The sequence below is a fragment of the Lissotriton helveticus genome, chromosome 3_1, assembly GCF_964261635.1.
Source record: "Lissotriton helveticus chromosome 3_1, aLisHel1.1, whole genome shotgun sequence".
NCBI classification, from domain to species: domain Eukaryota; kingdom Metazoa; phylum Chordata; class Amphibia; order Caudata; family Salamandridae; genus Lissotriton; species Lissotriton helveticus.
The window spans coordinates 1,502,533,049-1,502,560,934 of NC_136061.1; the positions used below are offsets into that span (position 1 = coordinate 1,502,533,049).

At 48.5% G+C, this 27,886-nt stretch overlaps 1 protein-coding gene across 3 annotated transcripts in view; it reads right to left on the reverse strand.

The window, feature by feature from the left end:
- ARHGEF12 (Rho guanine nucleotide exchange factor 12) overlaps positions 1-27,886 on the reverse strand; it is a 926,126-nt gene that overhangs the window by 729,548 nt on the left and 168,692 nt on the right. For all 3 annotated transcript variants that reach the window (XM_078682163.1, XM_078682161.1, XM_078682160.1), the window contains 2 exons: positions 15,524-15,658; positions 15,166-15,237 (listed from right to left, as the gene is read on the reverse strand). In XM_078682163.1, coding sequence (XP_078538289.1) covers positions 15,166-15,237; positions 15,524-15,658 — 207 coding nt within the window. The remainder of the gene's footprint in view (positions 1-15,165; positions 15,238-15,523; positions 15,659-27,886) is intronic.

Sequence of the window (27,886 nt, forward strand, 5' to 3'; positions counted from 1 at the left end):
TATCTCGTGATACTTCGAAGACTCTTCCAGGACAACAATGTGCAATCATCCGGACCCAACACTAGGCGGCGATCTATGCACAGATATGAATTCAGCAGCCCACATGCCTCGAACTAAGGTTTTAATTTCCAGGTAATTGATGTTTTATGGAGCTGAGGTCATTCTACTGGCTTCGTATTTTCAGTTGTTTGTAGTGTGCTCCCCATCCGTTGAGGGATGCATCTGTTGTGATTGTCACAGTATGAGTTGAATCTTTGAAAGGTCTGCCCTGTGTTATGTTCCTGGATGCCCACCATTGTATTTCTGCTTGCAGTTTGTACGGAACAACCACTAGATCCTCCCAACTCCATGTGAGCTGTGACCAGTTGTTGTCAAGCCATTCCTGGAAGGAGCGCATATGTAGCCAGGCATGAGGAATGAGTGGATGCATGATGCCATCATGCACATGAGTTTATTGACTCTTCTCACTGTCAGAGATTGACCCCTCTGGAAGAGGGAAGTTTCTTGTTTGATTGCTTGTATCCTCTTTTGTGTAGGATAAGCCTGTGCGAGTTTTGAGTTGAGTCTTGTCCCTAAGAATGTTTTTAGGTTTCGCGCCTAGCATTGCACTGTGCATGTAGGGGCTTCGGAAAGCTGACCACACGCTTGTGCGTGTGGTTTTGTTTTAATCGCAGGCTATTGGGCAATGCGTGCGTCTTTATAACAAAGACTTCACACAATTGGTCAAATGCGGGCGCATGTCCCTCATCTGCCCTGCCCATGGCCTATTGGTGTCTGTTGCCCTCACAGCCGACATCTGTTTTGCATTATCGTGCCCGATAATGCAAAGCAGATGTCTCGCTGTGGCGCGCACGTGCACCACTTCCGTTCACAGGAACCCTTCCCTGCCACCTCAAAATAACAGACCTCCGGATCTCTCTCCACTCAAGGTGGCACCCACTGAAGTCGCCTTGAGGAAGCACACTACACAAAATGCTAATCTTTCCTAAAAAGAATTCCTTCCACATTGGCACAGCGAGAGCGGTCCGATTCTGCACTTAACCTCCCCAGGGCGCCTAGAACATGCAGGACTTTTCCAATAGTATCTCCTTAAACACTTGTGATGTTTCTCTGTGGCAGTCCCTTTGGTGGCAAGCGAACGTCCGGTTTATAAAGAATACTGCCGTATACATGAAACCTTGCTATATAAGTGCATGAGTGTAGTCCAGCAATATAGAGTCAATTAAAGACAGTGGCAGCAGGGACTGCACAGGGTCTTATACATGTAACATAGATTATCGGACAGCGCTGGAACTCTGTCCTTTTACAGCGCCTACTTGGAAACGGGATTTACAAATCTGTTATAAGAGTTTCTGGGCTCACGTGGCCTTTCGGACACTTGTAACACAGCATTTTTCTAGAATGTTCCCAGTATCTGTACTGAGTGCCTGCACCTCCGCCCGTCCCCCATCTGCACATTTCCCTCTCTGTGCACAAGTGTAGGTCTCTGTACTATCAAGCTACCTCTAGCCCTGTGACTCCTTCGCTTGGTCCTAGCTGTTGGGTAATGAGCACGTTGCATTCTGGGACTTGTAGTGTCTCTTTTCGCATTAAACTGTAGGCCTACATTTCCAGCATAACCATTGTGGCTGCGATCTTTGAGGGGACCTTTAGGTGGCTAAACTAGTAGCTATACAAAGAGTCCACACCTCTGCACCGCGGTGTCTGCAGGCAGCTCGGTGTCACGTGCTGTTGAGTGAAAAGACACTCAACAGCTTTGTGTTCTCCCAACCATTTTGCACGATTTAGCATTTTCTGGCGGGTGCTCACACGTCATTCACAGGGCAGGGATCAGTGAAAAGGATGAGAAAGTATAACTGGAAAAAGTGCTTTGTGGGGTGTCGGTTCAGTGCGTTTGGGTGGGGGTAGGGGGTGCTTTTGACAAGTGTCTAAGAAACTAAAGGGGACTTGAGGGGCGACTTTGCTGTCTCCTGGTTGTAACTAACGGGTTTAAACGGTAATCCCGTCTCAGCCCTTGATTCACTGTGTGGGAATGTCATGTGCTTGTCTTTTGGGAGGGCTTGGCCCCAAGTGGGAATAGCGTAAAATGTTTTTTTTTTTTAAACACTTTGCTTAATACAATACCATAATGGCAAAGCCCATAGGTCTGGTATGGCACGCTGGATCACTGTTCAACTTTTTTGTGGTTTTAACTTCAAGCATAAAATAAAAAGAATAAAAAATAAAGAAGCATGCCACTGCCTAAAGGTAGCACCATATGCTTGTTCTATTACCTTTCTTACAGGAGGGATGCTTTTGGGCACCACTCTTATGCAACAAAAATAGGCCTGGTAAGTTTTAACTTGTGATGCCAGCATGAATCATGTCTGATAAATTCCACATTTAGACCTAATTCCCTTTATAAGGAAACTTGGGAATTAAGAGTTATAGCCCATCATTAACTTAAGACAACTGACGGACAGGTGTGGGAGCTCCTTGTAATACTGTGCAGTCTTGTTAGTGTATGCTGTCTTAAGGAAATAAAATGTTGGCGTACCCCGCATAAAAACATTGACAGGAGATATTCATTTATTAAAGTTGGACTTCAGCCAATTCTATAGAAAGCGTCACAAACCTAACCTGCCATATAAAATGCACATCTCACGCCCATGGGCACAGTCTTATTCCAGGACAGTCTCAGTGGTCTGTTGTGATTTCTGTGATTTTCAGATATAGACCTTCCTCTTCACACATTAGCTTTTGGTCCACAGCTGACAAATATCACACATGTGGCTCTTGGACCTCAACATCTTTATGACAGTGAATAGAAGCTTCTGCTCTAAGTGGGCCAGGACCTGCCTACTATGTGCAGTGGAAAAGAAACAACTATTTGCATTGCAATAGTTGTAGCATTTGCGACAGTTTGGGCTATTGGCATTGTACGTGACAATGCTTTTTATTTACATGTTTTAAAAACCTGCAAGCGGTGCATAAACACACACTTTGTACTTGCAGTCATTGCTTACAAGAAGCAAGGCTGGCAGTAACGGCGCCTCTTTTACTGCCAGCCTTGCTTCTCATAAGCAAGGACTATAAGTACAAAGTGCGTGTTTATGCACCGCTTGCAGGTTTTCAAAACACAAATAAAAGGCATTGTCTTTTAGAACGCCAATAGCTCAAACTCTTGCAAATGCGAGACCTACTGCATTGCAAATGCTTGTTTCTTTTTCAGGACTTGTAGACGATTTCTTGTAATTTATTGAGAATTCTAATCCTTGGAGTGTATTGATTGCCTTTCGAACATGGCTGATACATTTGTGTTCGCCCTTATAAGCCAGACGTCTAGATAAGGGTAGACGTGTACTCCTTTACGCAGGTGCGCTGCTACTGCGGCTAGGCACTTGGTGAAAACACGTGGTGCTGATTTTCTTCTGAAAGGGAGTACCTTGAACTGGTAGTGTGTTCCTTTGTGTAGGAACCAGAGATATTTTTGGTGGATTTTGTTCCTGGGAATGTGTAAATAGGCGTCCTTGAGGTCTATTGTAGCCATGTAATCTCCCCTTTGGATTTGTGGTATTATTTCTTGAAGTGAAGCCATTTTGAAATGTTGTGTCAAAATGAATTTGTTTATGAACCTTAGGTCCAGTATGGGCCTTAGCAAAAGGTCTTGTTTGGGTACTAGGAAATACAGTTAGTAGTTTCCTTTGAAAAGTTCTTGCTTTGGCACAATTTCCTTGCTTGTTTGTGAAGAAGCTCCTTTATTTCCGAATTCAACTGTGTCAGTTCTGACTTGAGAAACTTCTTTATCCTTGGTGGGTTTGCTGGTGGTGGTTTTGTCAGTTTTATGCAATATCCGTACTTTATCAAGTTTAATATCTAATTGTCTGTAGTGATCTTTTGCCACTTTTGTAGGTATTGTGATATCCTGCCTCCCACCAGTGTTGTGTGGGGGTCCTTTCTTGTATAGGAGTCCATTGGAACCATTTCCTCTTCCTCTAGAGGGCTAGCCACTGCCCCTTCCTTGAAGGGACTGTTTTGGCTGCTGTTGCCAGTTTTGGTATCCTACCTGCTGGCTTGTTTGTTGACCATTTCCTTGGCCCTGTTGCTGAGGAGACATTTGCGGTCTTTGAACAAATGCTCCTCTTCCTGTGAGTTTTCTTCCATTAAACCTTCCTCTTTTGAAGGGACCTCTTTATTGCAGGGCTACCACGGCTCTTGCAGTCTCATTGTCCTTTTTTATTTGCTGGAGGCATTAGACTACTTCCTTCCAGAACAGTGCGTCCCCCATAAACGGTCTGTTAATGCTGGAGGTTTGAACCTCCTGCTTAAACCCAGATATTCTAAGCCAGGCATGCCTTCTTATTGTGGTGCCTGTGCACATTTGTCTGCTGGCAGTGTCTGCTGCATCCAGTGCTGATTTAAGGCATGTATTTGCCTTTCTGGACAATAGCTTTTGCCCTTTTCTTGTCATCTTCAGGGAGCGTTTTGATGAGCTCCTCAATGTCATCCCATTGCTGATGTCCGTACCTGTTCAACAGGGCATTTGAGTTTGCAATGCACCATTGCGTAGCCGCCTCTTTCTCAATTTTCCTGCCTACCATATCCATCCGTTTGCTTCCCGTCTCTCGAGGTGGTCCACTTTTAGAGATGGCATTTGCCCTTCTTCTTGCTGTGGTGACAATAATTGATATACTTGGGGTCCTTGGAAGAGGGTTTGTACTTCTTTTCGACCCTTGGGGTTACTCCCTAACTTGAGGCAGGCTCTTTGAAGGCTTCTTTGCCCTGATCCAGGATGCTTGGCAGCATTGGCAGGTATTGCGTGCCCTTGTTAGCTGGGGCTAGTGTTTCTAAGAGGAAACGAGTGTCTCCCTTTTCTTCTTCGAAGATCACCCCGAAAGCGTCAGCTGCTCTCTTCACTTAGCCGTTGTAGAAGGCTAGGTCATCTGGGGGGAGAAACCTTCGAGGGATAACAGCATATCTCGTCTTCTGGGCTTTCTGTGTTGAGGTCGGTCCATTGGTCCTTGAAAGTCTCAGAGGCTTACTCTTCTTCTGGAGCGTCCATGTACTCCTCGAGGTCATCATCGCGTGGTTTGGGGGTGACTCGAAGATCCCCTTTTCTCACCCCTTCGGCATCTTCCGTCTCCTCTGCGTCAACCTTGTTGGTGTCGGCGGAAGGAATCGTTGGAGTACGGAATTCCTCGAGTGATGCAAACTCCTTTTTCTTCTGGAGAAGTGCAGCCATTTCGGCTTCGAGCTGTCTCATTTTCTTTTTGACCTCAAGTGCTCTCTCGGTGTCGGAGACCGGAGATTTTCTCTTTTTGTCCTACATGCCAAGAACAGATGCATACTGGTAAGTAGCATTTTCCGTTCGAGGCATGTGGGCTGCTGAATTCATATCTTAGCCTAGACTGTATAGCAGTATCTCCTCTAGCGGTGGTCACCTGCTCCAGCTGCAGCAGTTTGAAAAAGAGTTTTAAGGACAGCCTGGCCTACAGCAGCTTGCTGCTTTGTTTGCACATCGACACAGTAGTGTTTAGTGAAAGTGTGTATGGTAGACTATGTAGCTGCCCTACATATGTCTTCTAGGGGAATATTTCGTAGGAAAGCCATGGATGCCCCCATTTTACGCATAGAGTGGGCTTTTGGGGGAACTGTTAGAGTGCGCTTAGCTTTTTGATAGCATATCTGAATGCATTTAACTATCCATCTGGCTATTCCTGATTTTGAAATGGGGTTACTTTTATGTTGTGGAGAAAAAGCAACAAACAGTTGCTTTGTTTTCCTGAATGATTTAGTCCTGTCAACATAATATAGCAGAGCTCTTCTTACATCTAGTGTGTGTAGGGCTCTTTCAACCACTGACTGCGGGTTTTGGAAGAAAACTGGCAATTCTATTGACTGATTGATATGGAAAGTGGATATAACCTTGGGCATGAACTTAGGGTTAGTGCGAAGTACTACCTTATTGCTATGTATTTGCATGAAAGGTTCTTGAATGGTTAGTGCCTGTAGCTCACTCACTCGCCTGAGGGAGGTAATGGCAACCAAGAACGCCACCTTCCATGTTAAGAATTGTAATTCACATGAATGGAGTGGTTCCAAGGGAGGTCCCATAAGTCTGGTAAGTACTATGTTTAAGTTCCAGACTGGTGAAGGTGGGTGCTTTGGAGGGATTATCCTTTTAAGTCCTTCCATAAAAGCTTTGATCGGTGGAACTCTGAACAGGGACATGTGTTGGCTGTTTTGGAGATATGCTGCTATAGCAGCAAGATGTAGCCTTATGGAAGAGTATGCTAGATTGCATCTTTGAAGATGTAGCAGGTAACAGATAATGTTTTGGATGGAAGCATCCAATAGATTGATTTGGTTATAATTGCAATAAATTACAAATCTTTTCCATTTAGCTGCATAGCATGCTCTAGTAGTTGGGCGCCTTGCCTCCTTGATAATGTTAATGCAATCTGGAGGCAAGTTAAGGTATCCTAACTCTAAAACTTCAGGAGACAGATCGCTAGGTTCATCGGATTGGGATCTGGGTGCCTGATTTCTCCATGGTTCTGAGTTAAAAGATGTGGCGAGAGGCGCAGTCTTTGATGGGGAACTACTGAAAGTTTCAGGAGCGTTGTGTACCATGGCTGTCTTGCCCATGTGGGAGCAACCAGGATCATTGCGAGTGACTTTTGGCGCAGTTTGCGTGCCACCAGCGGAATTAGTGGGCCTGGTGGAAAAGCGTACGCAAATCTGCCTGACCAGTTCATCCATTTCGCATTGCCTTGTGACAACGGGTGTGGGAACCTGGCGGCAAAGTACCGGCATTTTGAGTTTTCTTTTGTGGCAAACAGATCTATCTCTGGATGCCCCCATTCTTGGAAGAATGGTTGGAGAACTTGAGGGTGAATCTCCCATTCGTGTAGCTGTTGGCTGTGTCTGCTTAACAGATCTGCTATTTGATTGTCTTTCCCTGGCAGGTGTTCTACGAGGAGAAAAATGTTTTTGGGAATTGCCCACCTCCATATGCTCTGTGCTAGGTGAGACAGCTGTGGAGAGTGTGTCCCTCCTTGTTTCTGGATGTAGTACATGGCTGTCATGTTGTCCGTCCGGATTAACACAGCCTTGTTGTACAAGTATTTCTGGAATGCTTTCAGTGCCAGAAATACTGCTAGCAACTCTAAGTGGGTGATATGCAGTGTCTTCTGTTTGATTGTCCAGAGACCTTGGACTGTGTATTGAAGTAGGTGGGCTCCCCAACCTGTCAGTGATGCGTCCGCTGTTAATACTACTTGTGGAACCGGCTCTTGGAACAGTCGCCCCCTGGAAAGGTTTTGTGGGTTCCACCACTGCAGAGAGTTGTAAGCGCAACTGTCTACCAACACTAGGTCTTTTAGTTGTCCTTGAGCTTGGTTCCACTGCAGTGCTAGGCATTCTTGCAATGGACGCATTAGACGTCGGGTATGAGGGACAATGAATATGCAGGAGGCCATCATGCCTATGAGCTGCATGAACACTCGAGCTGGCAGAGAGTATTGTGGCTGAAACTTTTGAATGAGAGTCTGCATGTTGGCTATCCTGGCTGGATTTGGATATGCCTTTGCCACGGAGGTATTTATTGTAGCTCCCAGATATTGCTGTATGTGGGAGGGCTGTAGGAGTGATTTTGGGTAATTTATGGAAAAACCCAGACTGTCAAGCAGCTGGATTGTCTGAGACGTATGGCTTGCACACTGCGCGTACGAGTTGGCCTTTATGAGCCAATCGTCTATGTATGGAAACACGTGGATGTGTTGCCTTCTGAGGTGTGCTGCTACTACTGCTAGACATTTTGTGAAAACCCTTGGGGCTATAGTTACCCCGAAGGGGAGAACTTTGAACTGATAATGTTGACCTTCTATTGTGAACCTGAGATATTTCCTGTGAGCTGGATGTATAGGTATGTGAAAATATGCATCTTTGAGGTCTAATGTAGCAAGGAAGTCGCCTTGCTGGAGTAACGGGAGTACTTGTTGTAGAGTAATCATATGGAAATGCCCGGAGAGTATGTATTGGTTTAGAGGTCTGAGGTCTAGTATTGGTCTGAGGGATCCATCTTTTTTGGGAATTAGGAAGTATGGAGAGTATACTCCTGTTCCTTGGTGTTGAAAAGGGACTGGCTCTATGGCTCCCTTTTTTAGCATGGACGTGACCTCTTGTTGTAACAGCGTGATGTGTTCTTTGGACAAAGGACGGTGTTTGGGTGGTATGTTGGGTGGAGTAGAAGTGAGTTCCAGGCAGTAACCATACTGGATATTTTGTCTCACCCACCTGTCTGTGGTAATGGCGTTCCAGACTGGTAGGAATTGTTGTATTCTGCCTCCGACCGGTGTTGAGTGGTCTGGAGGGAGTGTGATGAAGTCACTGTTTGGTGGCGGTGGAGGCTCTGGTGTTATTGCCGCCACGTCCCCTGGGTTTGTTATTGTTGCCTCTATAACCCCCTCTGTTTGAGCCTTTATTAAAGGAGCTCTGGGTGTTACTTTTGAATGTTGAGGAAGTTTGTGATGTGTTGCCTCTCCCGGAGCCTCTGAAGGAGGAGCAACAAAAGAAACTTATAGGTTGTTGAAACTGAAGTGCGCCCATAGACTTAGCAGTTTCAGTGTCTTTTTTCATTTTGTCCAAGATGGTATCTACCGCAGGGCCAAAGAGGAAATCTTGGTTAACTGGTTGGTTGAGGATGGTGGATTGCACCTCGTTCTTAAAACCAGAGATGTGTAGCCACGCATGCCTGTGTAGTAATACGCTAGTATTAATGGACCTGGCTGATGTATCAGCTGCGTCAAGCGCACATTTAATGGAAGCATTAGTTATTAATTTGCCTTCCTGTATGAGGTTGTTAGCTTTAGCTTTAAAAGGTTCTGGCAGGTATTGCAGTAAATCTTCAAGTTGGTTGTAATGTGCTTTATCGTAGCATGCTAATAGAGCTTGTGTGTTTGCAATCCTCCAGGAATTTGCAGCCTGTGAGGCTACTCTTTTGCCTGAGGCTTCTAATATTTTAGACTCTTTGTCAGGAGGGGGAGCATCTCCTGTTGTTTGTGAATTAGCTCTCTTTCGAGCATTTGCTACAACTAGTGAATCTAAAGGCAACTGGGACTTAATATAAGTAGGGTCTGTAGGGTCTGATTTATACTTCTTCACAATTCTGGGATTGAGTACACGCGCTCTGGCTGGGTCTTTGAATATGTCTGGTGCGTGTTTTATTACCCCTTTTAACATAGGAAGTGTCCTCACACTTTTTTTAGAAGTAGGAAAATTGTCGAATAGAAAATCTTCTTCTATTGGGTCAGTGTGCATGTCTACACCATGGTATTTTGGTGCCCTATCTAGTGATTGGTTAAAAACAATGGTGTCGGCAGTAGGCAACGGCTTTGTAGGGTATGGGGAGGTGTCAGGGATGGGTTGTGGTTCATATGGATCATTCTGGTCATCCCATGTGTCATCCTGTGCATCATGATCCTCTGGTTCTCCAAAATTATCCTGAGGATCTTCCCCCATGTTGTCACCCTCATCATAGCCTGAATGTGTAGGAGAGTAAGGCACAAAGGGCATGTTAGGAAAGAAAGGAGGAGGAGTAAAAGGCCTTGAGGGAGATGTTCCGAAGTCTTGTCTCTTTGGAGGAACAGGGGAAGGAGTGTCCGTGTCCAATGGTCTCTTTTTCCGATGGTAAACTGTAACGTGTCCTGTTTCAGGGTCTACATACAGTTTAGGTTGTTCCTCACTCACTGGATCAGGATGGAAGAGTTCTTCCTCAACTGTCCGTGTCTTTGGAGCCGATGTTTTTGGCTTAGTCACTTGTTTGTGAGTCTTTGGCTCGAGGGCCTTTGGCTGTGGAGCTTTTTTTCGGCTAGACTGCTGTTTTCGGGTCGGTGACCTTTTTCGGTTCGACGACCTTTTTGGATCGACCGGAGTCTTCAGTTCGATACGTTTGGGTGTTTGGGCGTTTGGGCGTGTTTTTTGTGCTCGACGACCTTTTTCGGCTCGATGTTCTTGGTCGAGTCTTCGGCTTTTTTCAGCTCGACTGGCTTTTTAGTATGATCTTGTTTTTGGAGATAGACACTCTTTTTAGGCTCGACGGGCTTCTTCGGGTCGAGTGTTCTTTTTGGATCGACGACCCTCTTTGGTTCGAGGCTCTTCTTTGGCTCGACAGCTTTCAGCTCGACAACCTTTTTCGGTTCTACGACCTTTTTTGGTTCGACAACCTTTTTCGGTTGTACGACCTTTTGGGAAGAGTGTCGCTCGTTCCTGGGCTATCAGAAGGCCTGGGTTTGGGCTTTGGAGCCGAGCCGGAAGGCGGGGTCTCTGAAGGAGTTTGTCGATCTTGGCTAAGGTCTTTAGGCGATGCTTCGACCGGAGCCTTGTCTTTCGGTATAAGCGGGGTTGGGGGCTGGGTACTCACTGGTTGCCCCAGTGTGATCTGGTCATCGGAGTCCAACTGGTCTTTAACAGTGACGATTTTTAGATCCGAGTCCGCCGCTTCTGGGGGGTCGTGTTCATCATCAAAGATGTTCTCCGGTTCCGGTGCCTGCCGCTGCATCGCTTGCCTAGCGGCCCTTCGGCTCCGGATAGTCTTCTTCGAGCGGAATTGAGCACACGCTGGACAATTTTCTTCGTTGTGCTCTGGGGATAAGCACTTGTTGCATACTGTATGTGGGAATTTGGAGTGACATTGTGGGCACCTTTTAAACGGGCTCCTTTCCATCGACAGCAGGCCCACATGGCGTCGAAAAGGCCCAACGGCCCGCGTCGACGACCGGTTCGAGATGGAAAGTTTGATCAAGTCAAGGAGTACCGAACGAGAACAATACTGTTGAGGTAGAAGGCCTTTTGGTCTTAGAAAGTTGTTAAGTTTCGGTTCCGAAATTGGAGTAGAGGAATAGCATCCTAACCCAATGGCGGAAAAAAAACAATCTGATGATGGAGAGATGCCCATGCGCACTGTAGTCCAGGGGAGGAGTCACCTATCTCGTGATACCTCGAAGACTCTTCCAGGACAACAAGGTGCAAACATCCGGACCCAACACTAGGCGGCGATCTATGCTAAGATATGAATTCAGCAGCCCACATGCCTCGAACAGGATTCATGCTGCAAAATTGGAGATATGATTTTTTCAAAAGCTAAGTAAATCACTGCAGTTCTTTTGAAAAAGAAAGCAATAAATCGTAGGTAAATGGTAGATGGGTTCGGCCCAATTTTCTTGAACAGCTACTAATCTTCACTTGGACAGGCCACAAAGGGTTGAGAGCTAGTCACAGGGACCACTTGGGTCGAGGGAGAAAGTTATCTGTTCCCTCTGTATTTTTACTCTTTACTGTGGTCTAGCAAATAAGTGGTCCTGATGTGGAGGAATCAGAATGTGATCTCAGGACTTGAGCTCCCACAATGCACCAGTGGACTCCAGCATAATTTGAGTTGCCACTGGCCTACTGGTCTCTAAGTCACAGCTCTCTATGTGTAAGCAAATATTTCTTATGTGGATACAGAGTCCATTCTAACTTTAGTCACAGATCTAACGGCCTTGGGGCACCTTGTGATGGTCAAGACTCAGCAGCCCAGGCATCCAGTGGTGGGCAGGTGAGCTCTTGAGGGTGCAGGCTTCTTTACCTTTCGTTGTCCCGGTGCTCAACAGAGGGCTAGCCACCTAGTCCGTGAAGTCACTTCTTCTGTACTGGCACAAGCTGAACTTTTCTCCATGACTAGGCACAGGCCTCTTTGCTTGTCCCTCAGGGGCAGCAAGTGCACTCCATTGTTTGGTTCAGCCCCTCTTTACTGGGACCAGGCTGCAGCAGGGCAGTCATTCGGCCTTCAATCCAGATCAGTAGTGATCTGAGAACTCAGTGGAAGGGGTGCCACTTATATGAGATCTATGTGTTTGTGGGAGGGGAGGACTCACAAGCTAATGGGGCAACAGTTCCCATGAGACAACCTTTCCCACTTCAGATCACTTCCCGGGGGTTTGGCCATAACAATCCAAGAGTACCCTTCTCTGTCTGTATCCAAGAGCGCTCAGATCTTCTTTCCTTGTGTGGAGATCTTGGCACACCCCTCAGGTGTACCCAGCAAAATGAGCCACTCCTTCTAGAAAACTGCTTCTACTAAGGTTTCACCCCTCCGGAGAAGTTGCCAGTCTGTCTGTCTTCCAGCACAAAGGAGCTAGCAGGATAAGGTGTGATCGCCATTTGATTTACGAAGGTGGTTGCCTCATTGAAGCTGGATCATCTGTGGCCTCTGCCTTGTAGTCAACTTGCTGAAGGAAGCCACACCTTTACTTGACACTAACAGTTCTTTGTTACCTATTCCTAGGAGCACTTCACACTTCCTAGCAAGGGGGCTAAGCATGATGTATGAAATGACAACTGCTGAAGAAAAGTAGAAAAGGCTACCAGAGTTTTGGCAACAATGTGGTGGCTTTATAAAATCACCTTAACATTAAAAATTAAGTCATGTCTGATCTCAGCAATGAGTCAAATTTAATGTAAGAATTAATTTGATACCTCGGAATGATGTCTTTGGCAGTCCCAAATGGAAGTTAGCCCTTATCGTGGTGGATAGTAAAACTCAATTTTAACCAATAGGGCCACTTGCCTTACTACGGTGAAAATGGCAGTTTTGTTTTTTGCTGTCAGGGTATGTCAAATATGTGAGGAACATGCCGTTCTTTTTAATATACAACACCTTTCCTTCTAGGCTACCAAGGCCTGCACTAGGGGTGACTTATTAATATTAAAAAGGAAAGTCTTGACTTGGCAAGAGGTTTTTTTTCTGCTATGCAAATGGGCTGCAGCAACAAGCCTAGAATCACATTGTCACTGTTGTGGTGGCACAATTTAGTGCTGCAGCATGCTAATGACTAGCCCTGGGTACCTCTTGTATAGTATACTAGGGACTTACACGTAAGGTACAATAATTAATCGTGTATTGGCCAATTGTACACAGCTTTGAGGGGCAGAGCACAAACAATGAGTTTTGGGCAGCAGGGTCTGCTGCATTACAGAATCAAAAAACAGCAGCATCAGTCCAAAAGTTAGGGATGTGATCATACAAAAAGAGGTACAAGTCAATGGTCACAGTAGACAAGGTGCCAGGTGCAATTTGACATTGACCGCGATAAAGCGTGGTTCGGATACACCAACCAGGTTCATTAAGATCAAACATTTTACCTTCTGATTTCAGTCCTTCCAAGTCCCAATCCACCACAAACGGGGGCGGCCACAGGGTGTCAGGCAGAGGCCAAACAGCAGGGTCTAGACCAAGTCCACTTTTTTCACTGGTCAGCTGGATAGTTACAAGCAAAGACCTCTTGTAGCTTGTTGTGTTCCTGAAGCTTTAACAGGAGGTCAGTCTTATGACCCTTGGAGTTAACTTATTTTTCCTGGGTCTAAGAGGAAGCATAGATCCAATCGTATAGGCTCTTTTAAAGTCACAGACAGCAGCTTCAGTCCTCTTCTCATTTTCCTTCCTTTAATGTGTGCCCCCAATGTTATATGTAAATGTTCAGTAGCCTGAAAACCAGGATTTTACACTGTAGTGTCAAAATGTGGGACACTGTGATTGGAGGCTACTTGGCCTAGGGAACAAAGGATGGGCCATGCCAGGTGTCAGCCAACATTAGTATGCAATAGGGGAGTACTCTGAAGTTAAGCCAGTTCCTGATGCCAACTACTATGGCCATTCAGTAAAGGGAACAACACTACCTCCGAACACCCAAGCCTTTGTTTTCTGCTCTAGGAGTAGTTTTCACACCTCCTTAAATACTAAATATTGACTGGCAGAAGTGGGAGAAGAAATGCAAATTTGACGGAAGAGGCTTTGGCCAGGGAAAAGATAACTTTCTAAAAGTAACTTTTCCTTCACATTTATCAAAAAACTGGCTTTGCCACTGAATCGTATTTTTAATGACTATTAAAAAGTTGATTTTTCTAGCCATTCCCAGAACAATTAGCATTATAAAATGTAATCATGTAACCCACTCTTTTCCTATGGACCAGTCATCCTTGATACTGTGAAAACTGTTTTGGGGCTTTTTCATAGTAAGGACATGTTTGGGATCAAATTCTTACATCTCCCTCTTTAAAATACCTTGAACATTGCCCTATAGGATAGAAGTCCTAAATGGGTTATTTCTGACAGTAAAATTGGCAGTTTAAAACTGCAACAGCCAGAATAGAAATGCTAGGCCGGCAGTCATGTTTGCACGGTCACTGTAGTGGATTGAACTATGGGTGTTGCAGTCCACTCGTGGCATTTAAGTTACAGGCACAGCACTGAGTACCCTTTCTACAATACATTAGGGACTTACAGGCAAGCTATACATGTCAATTCGAGGTATGCAATTTCATCATGTTGAGAGGGGGAGCAAAGGAACGTTATCACTATTTAACAAGGGTAAAGTGCACAGTTCTACAGCCAGCAGAAATATGGGATGTAGCAAAAGGCGAAAACTCTGGGGTAACTCTACACAGAGGGCAAGTTACCTACAACTACCTGTCCATGTAATTTCAGTACGTTCAGCTCCTAACCAAATGAGAGAATCCATACAACAGGCAGGCCGAAATATTATAGGACACTACTGTAGGGAAAGATGGAGGTCTGATTGGATCCCACTGCATGATCGATTGCATCCTGCAGAGTAAACCAAGTCTGAATACCTGCACTTTGAGGGATACTTTGCAACCATATCATGTTCAGGGGAAGGCTTATGACTTTTCCCTGTCACAGGGACGAAGGCGCTGTGATTCGAAATATGACAAATGAAATCTCTGTCAAAAGACCCTACTAGTAAACCACAGTGACCCACATCAGAGTGGAGGTTATGTCACAAGATCTTTCAAAGGAAAATCTAAGCCTATAGACCCTGCTGTAGCAAACTGATGACAGTGACTGGACACTTTTCCAATGCCAGATCTCTTTAAATATATGAAACATCTGCAACTATTTCCTGTTGTAGCAGATGCTTATTCTAATTCCTGACCCAAATTTCAAGATGGGTGTGTCCTATGACAAGACCTGTTACAGGACACAAAGTACGGATGCCATGCAGTGGAAATCATTTCACTAAAAACAATGTGTACACAAGATGTGCTCTGTGTACATCCTACCACTGGGCATAAGACAAACTTGCTAGAGGAATAGGATGAGGCTTAAAGAAGTCTTGCACTCACTGTATCATGGAGATCACTCTTTTCTGGACTTTCTTCCACAGCAAGTTTCTCCTTGGGGCCACTCCTTGGACTCTGAAGAACGATCAAAAGCAAGCACATAGGACAAAGACAGATCATCAATTTGAATCTGTCAAATCTTGGAATGTTAGGTGAGTTTTACACAAAAGTAACTGTGCAGGGTACATCAGTGCTGAGAGAGAGTTCAAAGATGTGAGGTATGAAAACTGTGTTGGTAAAGCACAGTTTCATGTCCTGACACACCACGATTGAGATGCTTGTAAAGAACTAAACCAATAAATAGAAATAGGAGAAGGTCGATTTCTATAGATGAACGGACAATAGTCATTGCACAACTCACATCAGTTTTTTCACTGCTTGGACACAATCCTTCTATGCTGCTGTGGTCTGTCTTGACTATTTCAGAACTGCCGTCTGCCTCCATCTCACTGATTTGCAGAGAGTCTGTGCCAAGTCTGCAGGCCCACACGCTAGCCTAAGAAAGAGAGAAAAACATACTGCTCAAAAACATTCACTAGATACTACTCCAAGAAGCTGACCCCCAAAGCAACAAACACCCCGCTGAGATCCTGGAGTAAATAGCAGAAAACTGGGGCATTGACTATTAAAGAAAGTGAAATAGTTGCACGTAAACTGTAAGCATGGGATTAGTTCGCAGAGTTCACAAGTTCAGGAAGTGACAAAAAAAACTCAGCCGCACTACGCTGAGTTCTGCGAGCAGCAGAGTGAGTTAGGGTCATGCTGTTTGAGGGGCTTTTGAGCACCAGGTGTTTGTTCCGCGCTGTAAAATCATCGTGAACGGCACCAGAGGGTGCGGCTTCCTTTCTGCTGCTCGAGTAGATTTCCCAACGCAAACGGAAGGTTTCTCAACACAAGTGGTTGTGACCACTCGCATTGAGAAATCTGACCACCTGCGTTCAGAAATTTCACCAGGAGGTGGATTTTCCTCACTCACACTCGCCAACTAGACCTTGGTGAGCACGGCCAAGGGAAAATATCGCTGAGAAGTGGACTTGACGATGACGAGCAAGGAAAAAAACTCTGCTCTACATGCAGCGGAGAACGGAAAAATCTGCAAACTCCACTAATGGAGCTGAGTTAACCGCCCAGGCTTAGTAAATTGTTGGTAACTAGAAGTGAAAATGAGTTTGTAGTTCTATGGGGATCAGAATTTGAAGGGACTGTGTTAGGACCTGCCTTTCAAATACATGATGTGCTTTGGCGAAGGAGGAAATGTGATGTGGTTAATAAAGGAATAAAAGGGTATCCATTTGAGGGATACAGAAGCTCAGGAATTTCAAGATGAGGATGCTGTAAAGCAGGGAAAGACTTAAAATCCTGCAATCAGACCAGAAGTATCCTGTACCATATCTGAATCGTCACTTAGATCAACAGACGCTCAGAGAAAGAAATTAACTTGTTACTTTTATGTATAGTAATTTGCGCGGTCATGAATTGCCCTCAGAGGGCAAAATGATGAAAGAGCAAGTTACCTTTGCAGGAAGCTGGCTCTTTACATAGTATGCCAAAATGAGGTGCACTGTGGAGAGAGTCCCGGTATCCCTTACTAGTTTACAGGGGCTTGCTTTACCAATCTAAGGTGCTCTATTGGTGTTAGTGTGATTGAGCAGGCTTAGGTTTATCAGAGGGGAGTGTTAGGCATTTGTTTCACACGAAGAGTCAATAAATGAGACACATCATTATCAAGGAAATCAGACACCAATTTCTAAAAATACACGTTTATATATATTTTTGGACACCAAGATCTTCTAGCTAAGGCAAGTAATTTGAGTTAGCGATTTTCAGAAACACCGAAATACAGCTATCAGATCTGAGGCATGAGCCTCAAACGCTGTAATGTTATCCTAAAGGAGAAACATACACTGCACAGGGTCACTTGCAAACGGCTTACAGGACTTTTCTTCCGGACTTAAGCTAAGCATCGGCCTATGGCCAAGAAAGCACCAAGAGTTCAGGTTTAGCTGCCCTAGGGTGTCCAGGTGCAGATGTGCTTTCAGCTGAGGTAGCCTCAGGTGCAACATGTTTAAGTCAATAGGGAACAGTACTTTCAAAGAAAGGCAGCAAGGGGGGACTGGAGGATCAGTCCAGCAGAACCAAAAAAGGGCTTGGCTCCTGAAGGGCTCTGGACCAAAGAAACACAATTTTTAAGTCGAGCCTAGCGCAGCGCGCATGCGCTGCACTAGGAGATGGCCTTTTGGAATCAGTCTGCATTTTTCGAACAGTTGTGCGTGTGGTGGCATCTACCTTGCGGGAGCGAGCAGCGGCGCGCAGGGGCCATCTGTTTCTAATTAGCGTGGCCACTCGAGCTTGTTTACATTTGCCTGTCTCGTGGTCGCTTTCACTTTCATGCCGTTATTATCGCTTATTTATTCCATCTGCCTACCTTTCATAAGCAGCCGTTTCCTACCCAATGACAACACAGTCACGGACGCAGTCTTAAGCCTCCACAAAGACAGAGTGCTTTCTAAGACGGAGGTAAGTGTACAACGCCGGCTGCTGCGATCCCTTCAGCGTGCAGTAAGTGTGCACTGCTTCACGATCACAACGGGTGTGTTAAACTTGTCTCTCTGTTGAGTAGGTTCTCTCCTCACTTCTCTGACGAGCTCTCTGCTTGTTGCATAGTTTCTCCCTCCACTCCTTTTCTCTCTCTCCGGCAGTGCTTCATTTCATGTTCTTCCTTCTCTTCCCTTTCTCGGGTACTAATTCCCTTCCCTTCACTCTTCTCTGTCCATCTTTTGATCGGTTTTTCTTTTCGCTCAACTGTCTCTTAAACTGCCCGCTACCCCCCCTCTCCAGTATTAGATGGCGCTGGTTGAGTAGTATTAGATAGTACTCCACACACATTTCTGTAAGCCACACTGATCAGTTCTAGACACCGCACACAATGTCTGTGTGTGGTAAACATCTTTCAAACTTTTTTTTGTCTATACTGAATACCACGTTTGGGGTGGACAGCCCTTTAAAAGGCGCCATTGTGCTTGTATTCAGCCTTCTGAAGAGCAAACTGTGTGTGACTGGGATCTGGCTGCTTCTTCCATGGCCTCAAAGCAGGGGGCGCTCCCTGAACAGCACAGTGTAAGAGAAATGTGCATTTCCCACCTAATGTGAGTGCAATTTTGAATAACTAATGTCTGCTCGTGTGCGGCATGCACAGTGCTGTCTGCACAGCCCTAACAAGACCCTTGGCACTGCCACAAACAAGAGACGCTGAGACGGACACCCAGGCTGTGCTGGCCCGACAGAGGGAGTGGTCTACACCTGAGGGCCAGGAAGGGGGCAGGGCCCTGGCGTGACTGAATCTGTGCGCTGGAAACACTGACGTCATTCCTTGTGTGCCTCCCCTTACCGGATTCCTAGCAGCAAAGTGACCCGCACGTATCCAACCTGACCCCCTTGACCAGGTGCGGGGTGGGGGTGGGAGGAGTGGACAAGTCGCTCCTACCTCACGTGATATCATGAGTCCTGTGCGCGTGCTTATGGTCCAAGACATTTCAGCTAGCCCCCTATCCCCCACCCATCTCTCCATTGTCCATGTTGCATTGCTCCACCTCCCTCCCACTATCTATGTTGCCTTTCCTTCACCCTCTCTCCATGTTCCCTTCCCCCTCCTTACCAGACCATGTTGTCTTGCTAGTTTCCTCCCTCTGTCAGTTGTCTTGCTCTCACCCTCCTTGCTGTTGCCTGTATTGACTTGCTCCCAATAGCCCTCCCTACTTCTGCTTTCTATGTTGTCCCCTCACCCATCTACCCTCTCTCCGCAGCTGTGTTCTCCCACCCTCCATCCTGCAGTCCATTTTTTCTTCCCCACCTCCTCTACACTTTTTCAAATTGCCTTGCCCCCTCCCCCTTACCAGTTGACCATGTTGCCTTGCCCCTGCCCTCCTTCCATTTGTGCATGTTGCCTTATTGCCACCCTTCCTCCTTCCGTTGTTCGTGGTGCCTTGCCCCCACCCTTCCCCTTGTAGTCCATGTTGGTTTGCTAATTCATTCCCACCCTCCGTCCGTGTTGTCTTGCTCCCACCTGTTGTCTGTGTTGTCTTGCTCCCACCCTGCCTCCTGTTGTCCATATTGGATTACTCACACTAGCCCTCCCTCCTTCTGCTATCTATGATGCCCCCTGAAGTAACAAAACACGCATTGGCATAGCCAATAGGTCTGACCTATGGGACCGTATAAGTGTTAAGCCATGCAACAGTTGATGTTGTTGCACCAAGGATATTGTGCAGCATAATTAAATACTTATAACGCCCCAAAAGCGAGACCTATTGGCTATGCCAATGCTAGTTTTTAATGGACTGCAGGAAGCTGGCACTTTACACTGTGTACCTCTTTTGGTCCACAATATAAAGAGTCCAGGCAAACCCCAAAGGAATTACAGAGGCACAAATGACACCCCAAATGCTCTCTTTTCTGGCTGTGTGGCCGAGCAGTTTGGCATTTCAGAGGGTAGTACCAAGCATTTATTGCACAGACAAAGGCAGTAAATGAGACACAAACGCAATAAAGAAATCCAACACAAATTTATAAAAATAAGACACATTTTATATGAATTTAGATACCAAGATCATCGGAATCAGGCAAGTACTTTTGGAGTTATGAAATTTTACAGTTTTCAAAATTTGATGCTGTGCAGTTTTCGCAAGGGGTAAAAACATGCACTGCTATCGGGCACCTAACAGTGACTTACAGGACTGTTCTCCGGGACAGCAAGGCCCAAGGCCACACTAAAAGGACACCACTGGAGCCTCTGGGGCGCCCAGGTGCCAACGTGTGTCACAGCATAGGCATCCCGTTCACTTCCATTGGGAAAGGTCCGGTCAGAAAGAGGCTCCAGGCTGGGACTGGGGGACAAGACAAGGGAAAAACACAGGGGGGCTCGACCCTTTGGATGCTCAGGCATGCAGGGACAGCTTTGGTCCACTTCTCCTGGGGCTATGGGGCTCGGTTGCAGAGGTGTCATTTTGGCTTCTGGGTTGGTGTGGAGGCTATTGTGGTTGGAGGGGGGCCTGCAGCAGGCGGCAACTGAAAGTCCGGTCTTGGAAAACCCAAGAGTGGGCTAGCCTTAGAGGGTCTTGGGGACCTCGCCTTCTTCGGGCTCGGGATGTGGAGCACGTGTGCAGAGGTACTTTGAAGCATCAGGTGGTGGCGGTCAGGGGCTCCCTCCTGGTCTTGGTTTCTGCTGAAGAGGGGCAAAAAGGACAGCTGGGCCAATCACAATGTGGGTCTCAGTATTCATGAAGTCACTCGATGTGCCGGTCGTTTTTCCTCAGTGTTGGTGTCCAGACTGAACACCACAAGCCTTGGTTGCTGCAAGGGGTCCAGTGCCCCAGGTATTGGTGTTGCGGAGGTCCTGGCGTCCCCACACCTGTAGGAGCAGTGATACTTGCTCCTGGGCTGCTCCTGCTTTGATAGACCGGGTGAGCGTTAGGTCAGTAAACAGGGTCTTGCTTCTTTGGTGCCTGCAGCTGCAGGGGAGTGGCTCCTCTACACCAAGGCAATTTGCAAAGCCCTGGCAGCTCTCCGGTTGCCTTGGAGTCTGCACAGCAGCAGGACAATTTGGTTGCTCCAAGAAGGTAAAGTGTAGCTTTCAGGGTTGGTGTCAAGTCAGTTGTGCTACTCGGTTCTCGGGAAAGCTGTCCTTTGTCCACTTATTTTGTGTCCATCAAAATTTGAAGTCCTTGTATCAGGGGGTCCCAGAAATACTGAATTTAGGAGTGTTAAGGGAAGTGAAGGGTAGTAGCCAATGAGCTATTTACCCCTGGGTCACTACATCCCCTAGATGATTACTTCCTTTGGGGAGTGGGCATCATCCTATCATAGAATTTCTAGTTCTACCACACACAGGATGGTGGAATCCCTAACTTCATGTTCACTTCAAGCAGGCCACCCTAGAGGTGTGTCCTGCCTGGCAGTGCAATACACCTCCTGCATAGCTAATTTTCCCAAATGGCCTGGCACCAGATGGGCCCAGGGCAAGAGATAGCATTTTGCCCATCTGGGGTAGCCATGGGTGCATATCAAAGGTGGCAGAGGCCTTAGGAGTGGGGTGCTCACCTCCTAGGGTGTCAGAAACTTGTCTGTGGTGGCAGGCTGGACAGGTCCAGTCAACAAGCCCGCTAGAGGGCTGGTAGGTTTTAGGTGGTACCTCTATGGTACCCTCCGGGTGCATGCATAAATAAATCCATCACTGCAATCAGTGTGGGTTTATTAATATGGGGTGTTTGATACCAAACACCACAGGTTTCAGAAAAGCCATTATGTAGCTGGGTAACACGTTTTGACCAGTCCCAGCACATAGTTTAAGATGGCTTCCCTGCTCACTTGTGTTGCGAGAGGGTATGCAGTTCCTTAAGTGAGAGGGGAATGGGGAAGACAGGTCTTTCTTCATGATGCCCTCACACACCCCAAGAGGTGTCATGCTTCATCATTGGGCTTTGCTCCTCGTCGGGCCGGCGCTGCAATGCCAGACGGGCTCACCGTAAACAGGGCTCTTTGCCAAAGATCTTTTTGAAGAAGCCGTGGGGTGCATTCAGGAGGGTGGGCATGGGAAGTGTGGTGCAGGTGAGGTGAAATTTTAAATAAGTCTGCATCAGTCCTTTTCCTAAACAATTTTAATGGTGTAGGTAGATCCAGCCTAGTTAAAAAGGAAGGAAGCCCTATGAGGATATAATGTTCCTAGCGGGCTGTCACTGTGTACAAGGTTGACATGTTTCGTGCCTAATTGCTCCTAAAGAGTCAAGTGGCACTTCTTCAGGGCCTATGTAATGGTGAAGTGCACAACTAATAGTCAGGCTCCTAGGTTTATGGGGGCCTGACGTGGGGCCCTAGTAGATCTTCAAAAATATATCCGGCAAAGAGCTGACAAGGAGCAAAGCCCGATGGAACATGACACCTCTCGGGGTGTGTGAGGGCATCATGAAAAAAGACCTGTCTTCCCCTTTCCACTCTCACTTAAGGAACTGCATACCATCTCGCAACAAAGTTCTCTAGGAGCCATGTGCAGGACCTGTTTAAATAACAGCTCCTGGTTCCACCCCTTCCTTTTTGCAAGTTCCCTGCTCACTTGCAATATCTAGTAATAGAATAAGACATCACAGAGGCATATCTGCCCGTGCAGATATGTCATCACATAAAATATAATGCACCCGCCATGGGCTCAAAGGTCTGCTGTAGGGCTGACTTACATATATTAGATGAGGACTTTGGCATGACATGCAGGAGTCTATCAAGTCATGTTTTCACTCATGGTTTGCACCATGTTATGCAGTTCATGTGGAATTTGTATGTGGGTCTCTTAGGATGGCATAATATATGATGCAGCCTTTAGGGATCCTCTTTAACACCCATGTCCTAGGGGCACCATTTACTAGGGACGTACAGGGGTACTAAAGTCCTTAGCCAACTGTAGAACAATTAGACTTCACCTTGTTTTAGGGAAGGAGCACTGGCACTGAGGTCTGTTTGGCAGGCCTCAGTGCACTAGAACAGAGTCAACAATCAGCATCTAACAGGTAAAGAGGGGGCTAAAAGTGGGGGGTCAACTACAACAATAGCCCAGTTTCCTACAGACTCTGCCTAGGGGGGCTCTGGTGCATAGGTGTTTTGTCCAGCGGGTCAGAGTGTTTAAGGCACTCACAGTTTTAGGTGCAACTGCAGTAGAGGAAGAAGCAACACAGAAAGACCACTTCTGCTGTGGAGCTGACCTCTGTTGGAGTCCCTCAGTGTGCAGATCGGTTTTTGTGGCAGTGGTGTTCGGACTGAACACTAAGAAGGCTTGGTGCTTTCAATAGGCTCTGGTAACCCATGTATCGATGCAGAGAGCCTCCGGAGTGGATCAACGTCTCGAAGACTGGATGGGTTGACTTGGCTGGCCTCCGGGACACTCTGTGACCGCCTCCATGGCTGCTGCTGCGTGGGTGGACCCGTTGGTCAGCAGATCGGTGAACAGGGCTGTGCAGTCAGTGCCTGCAGGCAAGTTGCTACTCCACTTCAAGGAAGATGCTGGCTGGCTGGCGAAGTGCTGGCAGCTGTCTGCTTTTGAAGGATGCACAGATGCAGGATGAGTCAGGTCTTTGCAAATGTCAAGACAGGCGCAAGCAGGCACGGGTGGGCGCCAAGTCCACTGTTCCTGCATTCTTCTCTGTCCTTTAGTCAGGCAAATCTGTGTTCCTGGTGACAGGACGAGTCGGTTGGTCCGCGAGGGTCGAGTACAGCAGGTAGGCTGTAGTGATGAGGCTAAGTCAGTCGTGCTCCCCAGATTTCGGGTCAACTATCTTCTTTGTCCACTCTTTTTGTGTCCATCCGAATCTGAAGTCCTGGTATCAGGGAGTCGCCTAAATACTGAATTTAGGGGTGTTAAGGGGAGTGGAGGATAGTAGCCAATGGGCTTCTTACCCATGGGGCCACTGCACCCCCTATAGGAACCAGGCTCTCTATATAGTGCACCAAAATGAGGTACACTGCGTAGAGAGTCCAGGCAACCCTTACTGTTTTATAGAGGCAAAAATGATAACACTAAATTCTCTCTTTTGTGGTAGTGTGGCTGAGCAGTTTAGGCTTATAAGAGGGTAGTGCTAAGCATTTGCTGTACTCGGAGGCAATAAATGAGGCAAGCACGCCAAGAATAAATCCAAGATCAATTTAGAAAAATAACTTATTTTTAAATAAATTTTGATACCAAGAATTTCATAAGCAAGAAAGAACGTTTTAAAACATCGAATTTCACAGGTAAATAAAGATCATTTAAATGCATCATTGCGGGGGCGTGGCTTGACCAGCGATGTGAGCAGACGCGTTGCTGCGGAGCTCCCACCGCCGTTGGGCCCATCATTGGCTATTTGTGCGTGATTCGGGAGTCTGGACCCGCCGCACACCTCCCTGGGACCACTGCCCACCTGTGTAGCGTGTTTTGTGTGCGGGACCTCCGTGCCCCGTCTGAGCCCCGGCGAGAACGCACAGCCGGCTTGCAGTGTGAGGGGCCGCCCGGTCCGTCCGCCATCTTGCGGCCGCGGAGGAGGCGGTGTACGGCGGACCCTGTCGGACCCTGGAGCTGCCGGCGGCCGCTGGCCAGATCGACCCCCGCCCTCCCCGCAAGACAGCCTTGAGACGCCCTTACCTGGGGCAGCGGTGTGGCGAAGTGCCTGGTAGGGGGCCCCTGTGCAGCTTCTTGATCCTGCGCATCCTGTTTCCCGCGCTGCAGTGTGGGGCTGTGAGGCGGCGAGACCCGACCTCTGGCCTCAGCGAGGATCGGAGGCGCTGCTGACCTCCCTCCACCAGCGGGTTGCTCCGAGAAGCCGGCCCTGCGGAGCCGCGGTGAACAGCGGTGAGAGCGGCCAGAGCGGAGGGCTGAGACGGACAGTGCCCCCGGGGCACTTTCGAGAGCGGACGGCGCCAGCCGACGGAGAACCGGCGAAGCTGCGAGTTTTCATAACGGCTCTTCCTTGGGGGTGAGTGCTGGCCTGGAGCGATGGTGTGGGGCACTCCCTGATGCTGATACCCCTGAGGGACTAGTGGCCCCGTTGGACCTGCTTATCTCCCTGACTGGCAGCGCATGGTGAGTGGCGGCGCTGAGGCCTAGGGATCCCCGGACTGCCTGATCTGCTACGTGGGGTGTGTGCTGGCTGCTCGCTGCTGAGGGGTGGGCCGTTGCGAGGCCAGGACCCTTCCGGTGCGCTGTGACTTTGCGCCAGTGCCCCCCACCGCCCCCCTTGGTGCTTTGTGCTTTTTCTCGGGCACCCTACGCCGGGCACGGGCCCTGACGCAGGCTAGGGGACACCCTGTGGTCCGCGCGGAGAATGACGCGCACCAACAGGAACAGCAAGGCGGAACCGGCACCGGCCCCCAAGGGGAACCCTGTAACAGCCATGTGGGGCAAAGGAGGAACTCCGGCGGCCAGTGGTGGCCCACCTGCGGAGATGGCGGATTCCCCCCCCGGTCACACAAGCGTTCATGGCCGCCTTCATGACCGAACTTAAGACGGAGATAGGATCCCTGAGGTCGGAGGTCCACTCATGTGTCACGGAGCTTCGGAAAGAAGTCACGGAACTGGGGGACCGTGTGGACAGCCTGGAGAGGACTGCGGACACGCGCACCGAGGACCAGGAACATCTATGGCAGCGCTTAGCGGCCCTGGAACAACAGAACATTGAACTCCAAATCAAACAGGAGGACTTGGAGAATCGGGGCAGGCGGAACAACCTCCGCATCCGCGGCGTGCCGCTCGGAGAAGAAGGGGAGGACGTGATGGACTTTGTGGCGCAACTCCTCCACGAGGTGCGGGGCGACGAAGATGTATCGCCTCCCACACTGGACCGTGCTCATCGTGTGGCGGCGCCTGCGGGGAGATCGGGACTTCTCCCGGACATTATCACGCGGGTGCATTTCTTTGTGGAAAAGGAGGAGATTTGGAAACGTGCTCGGGACAAGCCGGACCTGCAATATAAGGGCCACAAGATCCAGATCTTCCAAGATTTGGCACCCAACACCCTGAAGCGGCGACGCGCTTTCCGCCCAGTGACGGAGAAATTGCGGTCCCTGAACATTTCGTACCAATGGGGACACCCCTTTGCACTTATCTTTCAATGGGAGGGTAAGCGTAAATCCTTGCGGTCCTACGATGAGGCGGCGCGTCTCCTCAACATTGCAGGCTCTCCCCCGGGGAGCCCCTCACGACACCCTCCGAGCAAGAGGACGCCGCTCACCCCAGACTGGACCACGGTGCCGAGGAGACAGCGTGCGACGCCTGTTGACGTGCCAACGACGAGCCAAGCCAGGCAGGAGGTCATCGCCCACATTAGAGCGCTGGAAGAGACTGAGATCGACCGTGCTGCCCGCTCCCCTGCAGGACGGTCCTCCACATCGTGAGATGGACAGCACATGGATGTCACTGGCCTTGAGGTACTGTTCTCTTCTACCCCTCCGGAGGGCGGGGATGGTTGTGGGGCGGGAGGAAAGGTGCTTGGACTCCTGATCTCCTTGTGCTGGGCCTAGGTTGGTGGGGGCTCCTTGCCTTCTGGTGTTCCCGGCCGGTCATGTCCCACCGAGACTGTCTCCTGGGGAGTGACATCCCGATGGACATTCGAACCTGTGGGTGTAGGATGCCCTACTCTGGAGATAGTGTACTTTGGCCCAGTTGGCCCTGTTTTTACGGCCTAGGCCGTCCGTCCTCCAGACTGCTGAATGTTTGGCTTTCTCCTCTGACCTTCCTTTTCCTCTTTTTTCTGTCTTTCCTTCCTTTCTCTGTCTGCTGTGGGGGGCTGGAGACGGGGGATAATGCGGGGAGCGGGGGCGGGCCCTCTGGGTGGGGCTCTGAACTGATGGGTGCTCTGCTGTGCGAAGCTTTGCGTACTTACCTTAGGGACCCCCAAGATGGCGAGTGACATGGCCAGACCCCTTAAGATTTTATCACTCAATGTTAAAGGCCTTAATTCACCTAACAAGCGCCAACAGCTCTGGCATTACTTCCTGCGTCATGACCCGGACATCATTTTCATACAAGAGACCCACCTTCTCCGGGCAGATACAAAGCGTATGGCGCACCCTAGATACCCCCTCCAATTCTGGGCTACAGCAGATACGAAAACAGCTGGGGTAGCAGTTTTGTGCAAAGCTGGCATCAGGCGGGGTTCTGACAAGCTCTACCGGGGTGGTGACGGTCGCTTCCTTAAGGTCTCGGTCGAGGTGGGCTCCCGCCGTCTTACGCTGTGCAACGTGTATGCGCCCAACCTGGCACAGGATCGCTTCCTTCGGGATCTTTTGCGCACCCATGTCCTTCGAGGTGGGCCCTCGATTATTCTGGGGGGTGACTTTAATCTGGTGTGGTGCCCTACCTTGGACCGGAGTACAGGCTCCTTTCATGGGGCAGGGGCGATGTCCTCGGCACTGCGCGGACAGATAGGCGACTTAGGTCTCTTCGACGCATGGCGCTACTTCTTCCCCGACAAACGAGATTACTCTTTTTACTCTAGTGCTCACCGCTCCTATTCCCGCATCGATCATTCATATCGCACGACTTGATTTGTGATGTGATGGATGTGGAAATGTCCGACATCTCCATCTCGGACCATGCGCATGTGGAGTTACTCCTCCGAGATCTGCGGAGTGGTCCCCCTAGGGAACGGAAATGGCATTTGCCCCCATACCTACTCAGAGATGCAGCGTCGGTTGACGACATCCGCACGGCCATCACCTCCTACTTTGAGTTCAATGACCTACCGGAAACGCCGTTCCCGGTGGTGTGGGACGCCTTCAAGGCTACAATCCGGGGTCACATCACTTCCCTTGAGATTGCGAGAGCGCGTGAACGGAGAGTAGTGGAGGAAGGACTGGTGGCGGACTTGCGGGGGGCGGAGGCACAGAATCAAGAGGCTTCCACTCTGAAGACGCGAAGGCGTCTAGCGAACCTGCGAGGGCAATTGCGCATGCTGCGGGCGAATCGGGCGGAGAAATCCCTTTTGGCGCTAAAGCGTATGCATTTTGATGGCGGGGACAAGATAGGGAAGCTCTTGGCGAGACGACTGAGGGTTAAGGCGGCCAGATCCCACATAGCGAATGTGGTACTACCGGACGGGTCTCGGGCAACGGCGATGGAGGCTAAAATGAAGGCGTTCCGAGACTATTACGCCTCCTTATACACGGCGGCTCCGACTGGCGCTACCCTGCCGGAGGAGATTCTGGAGCACTA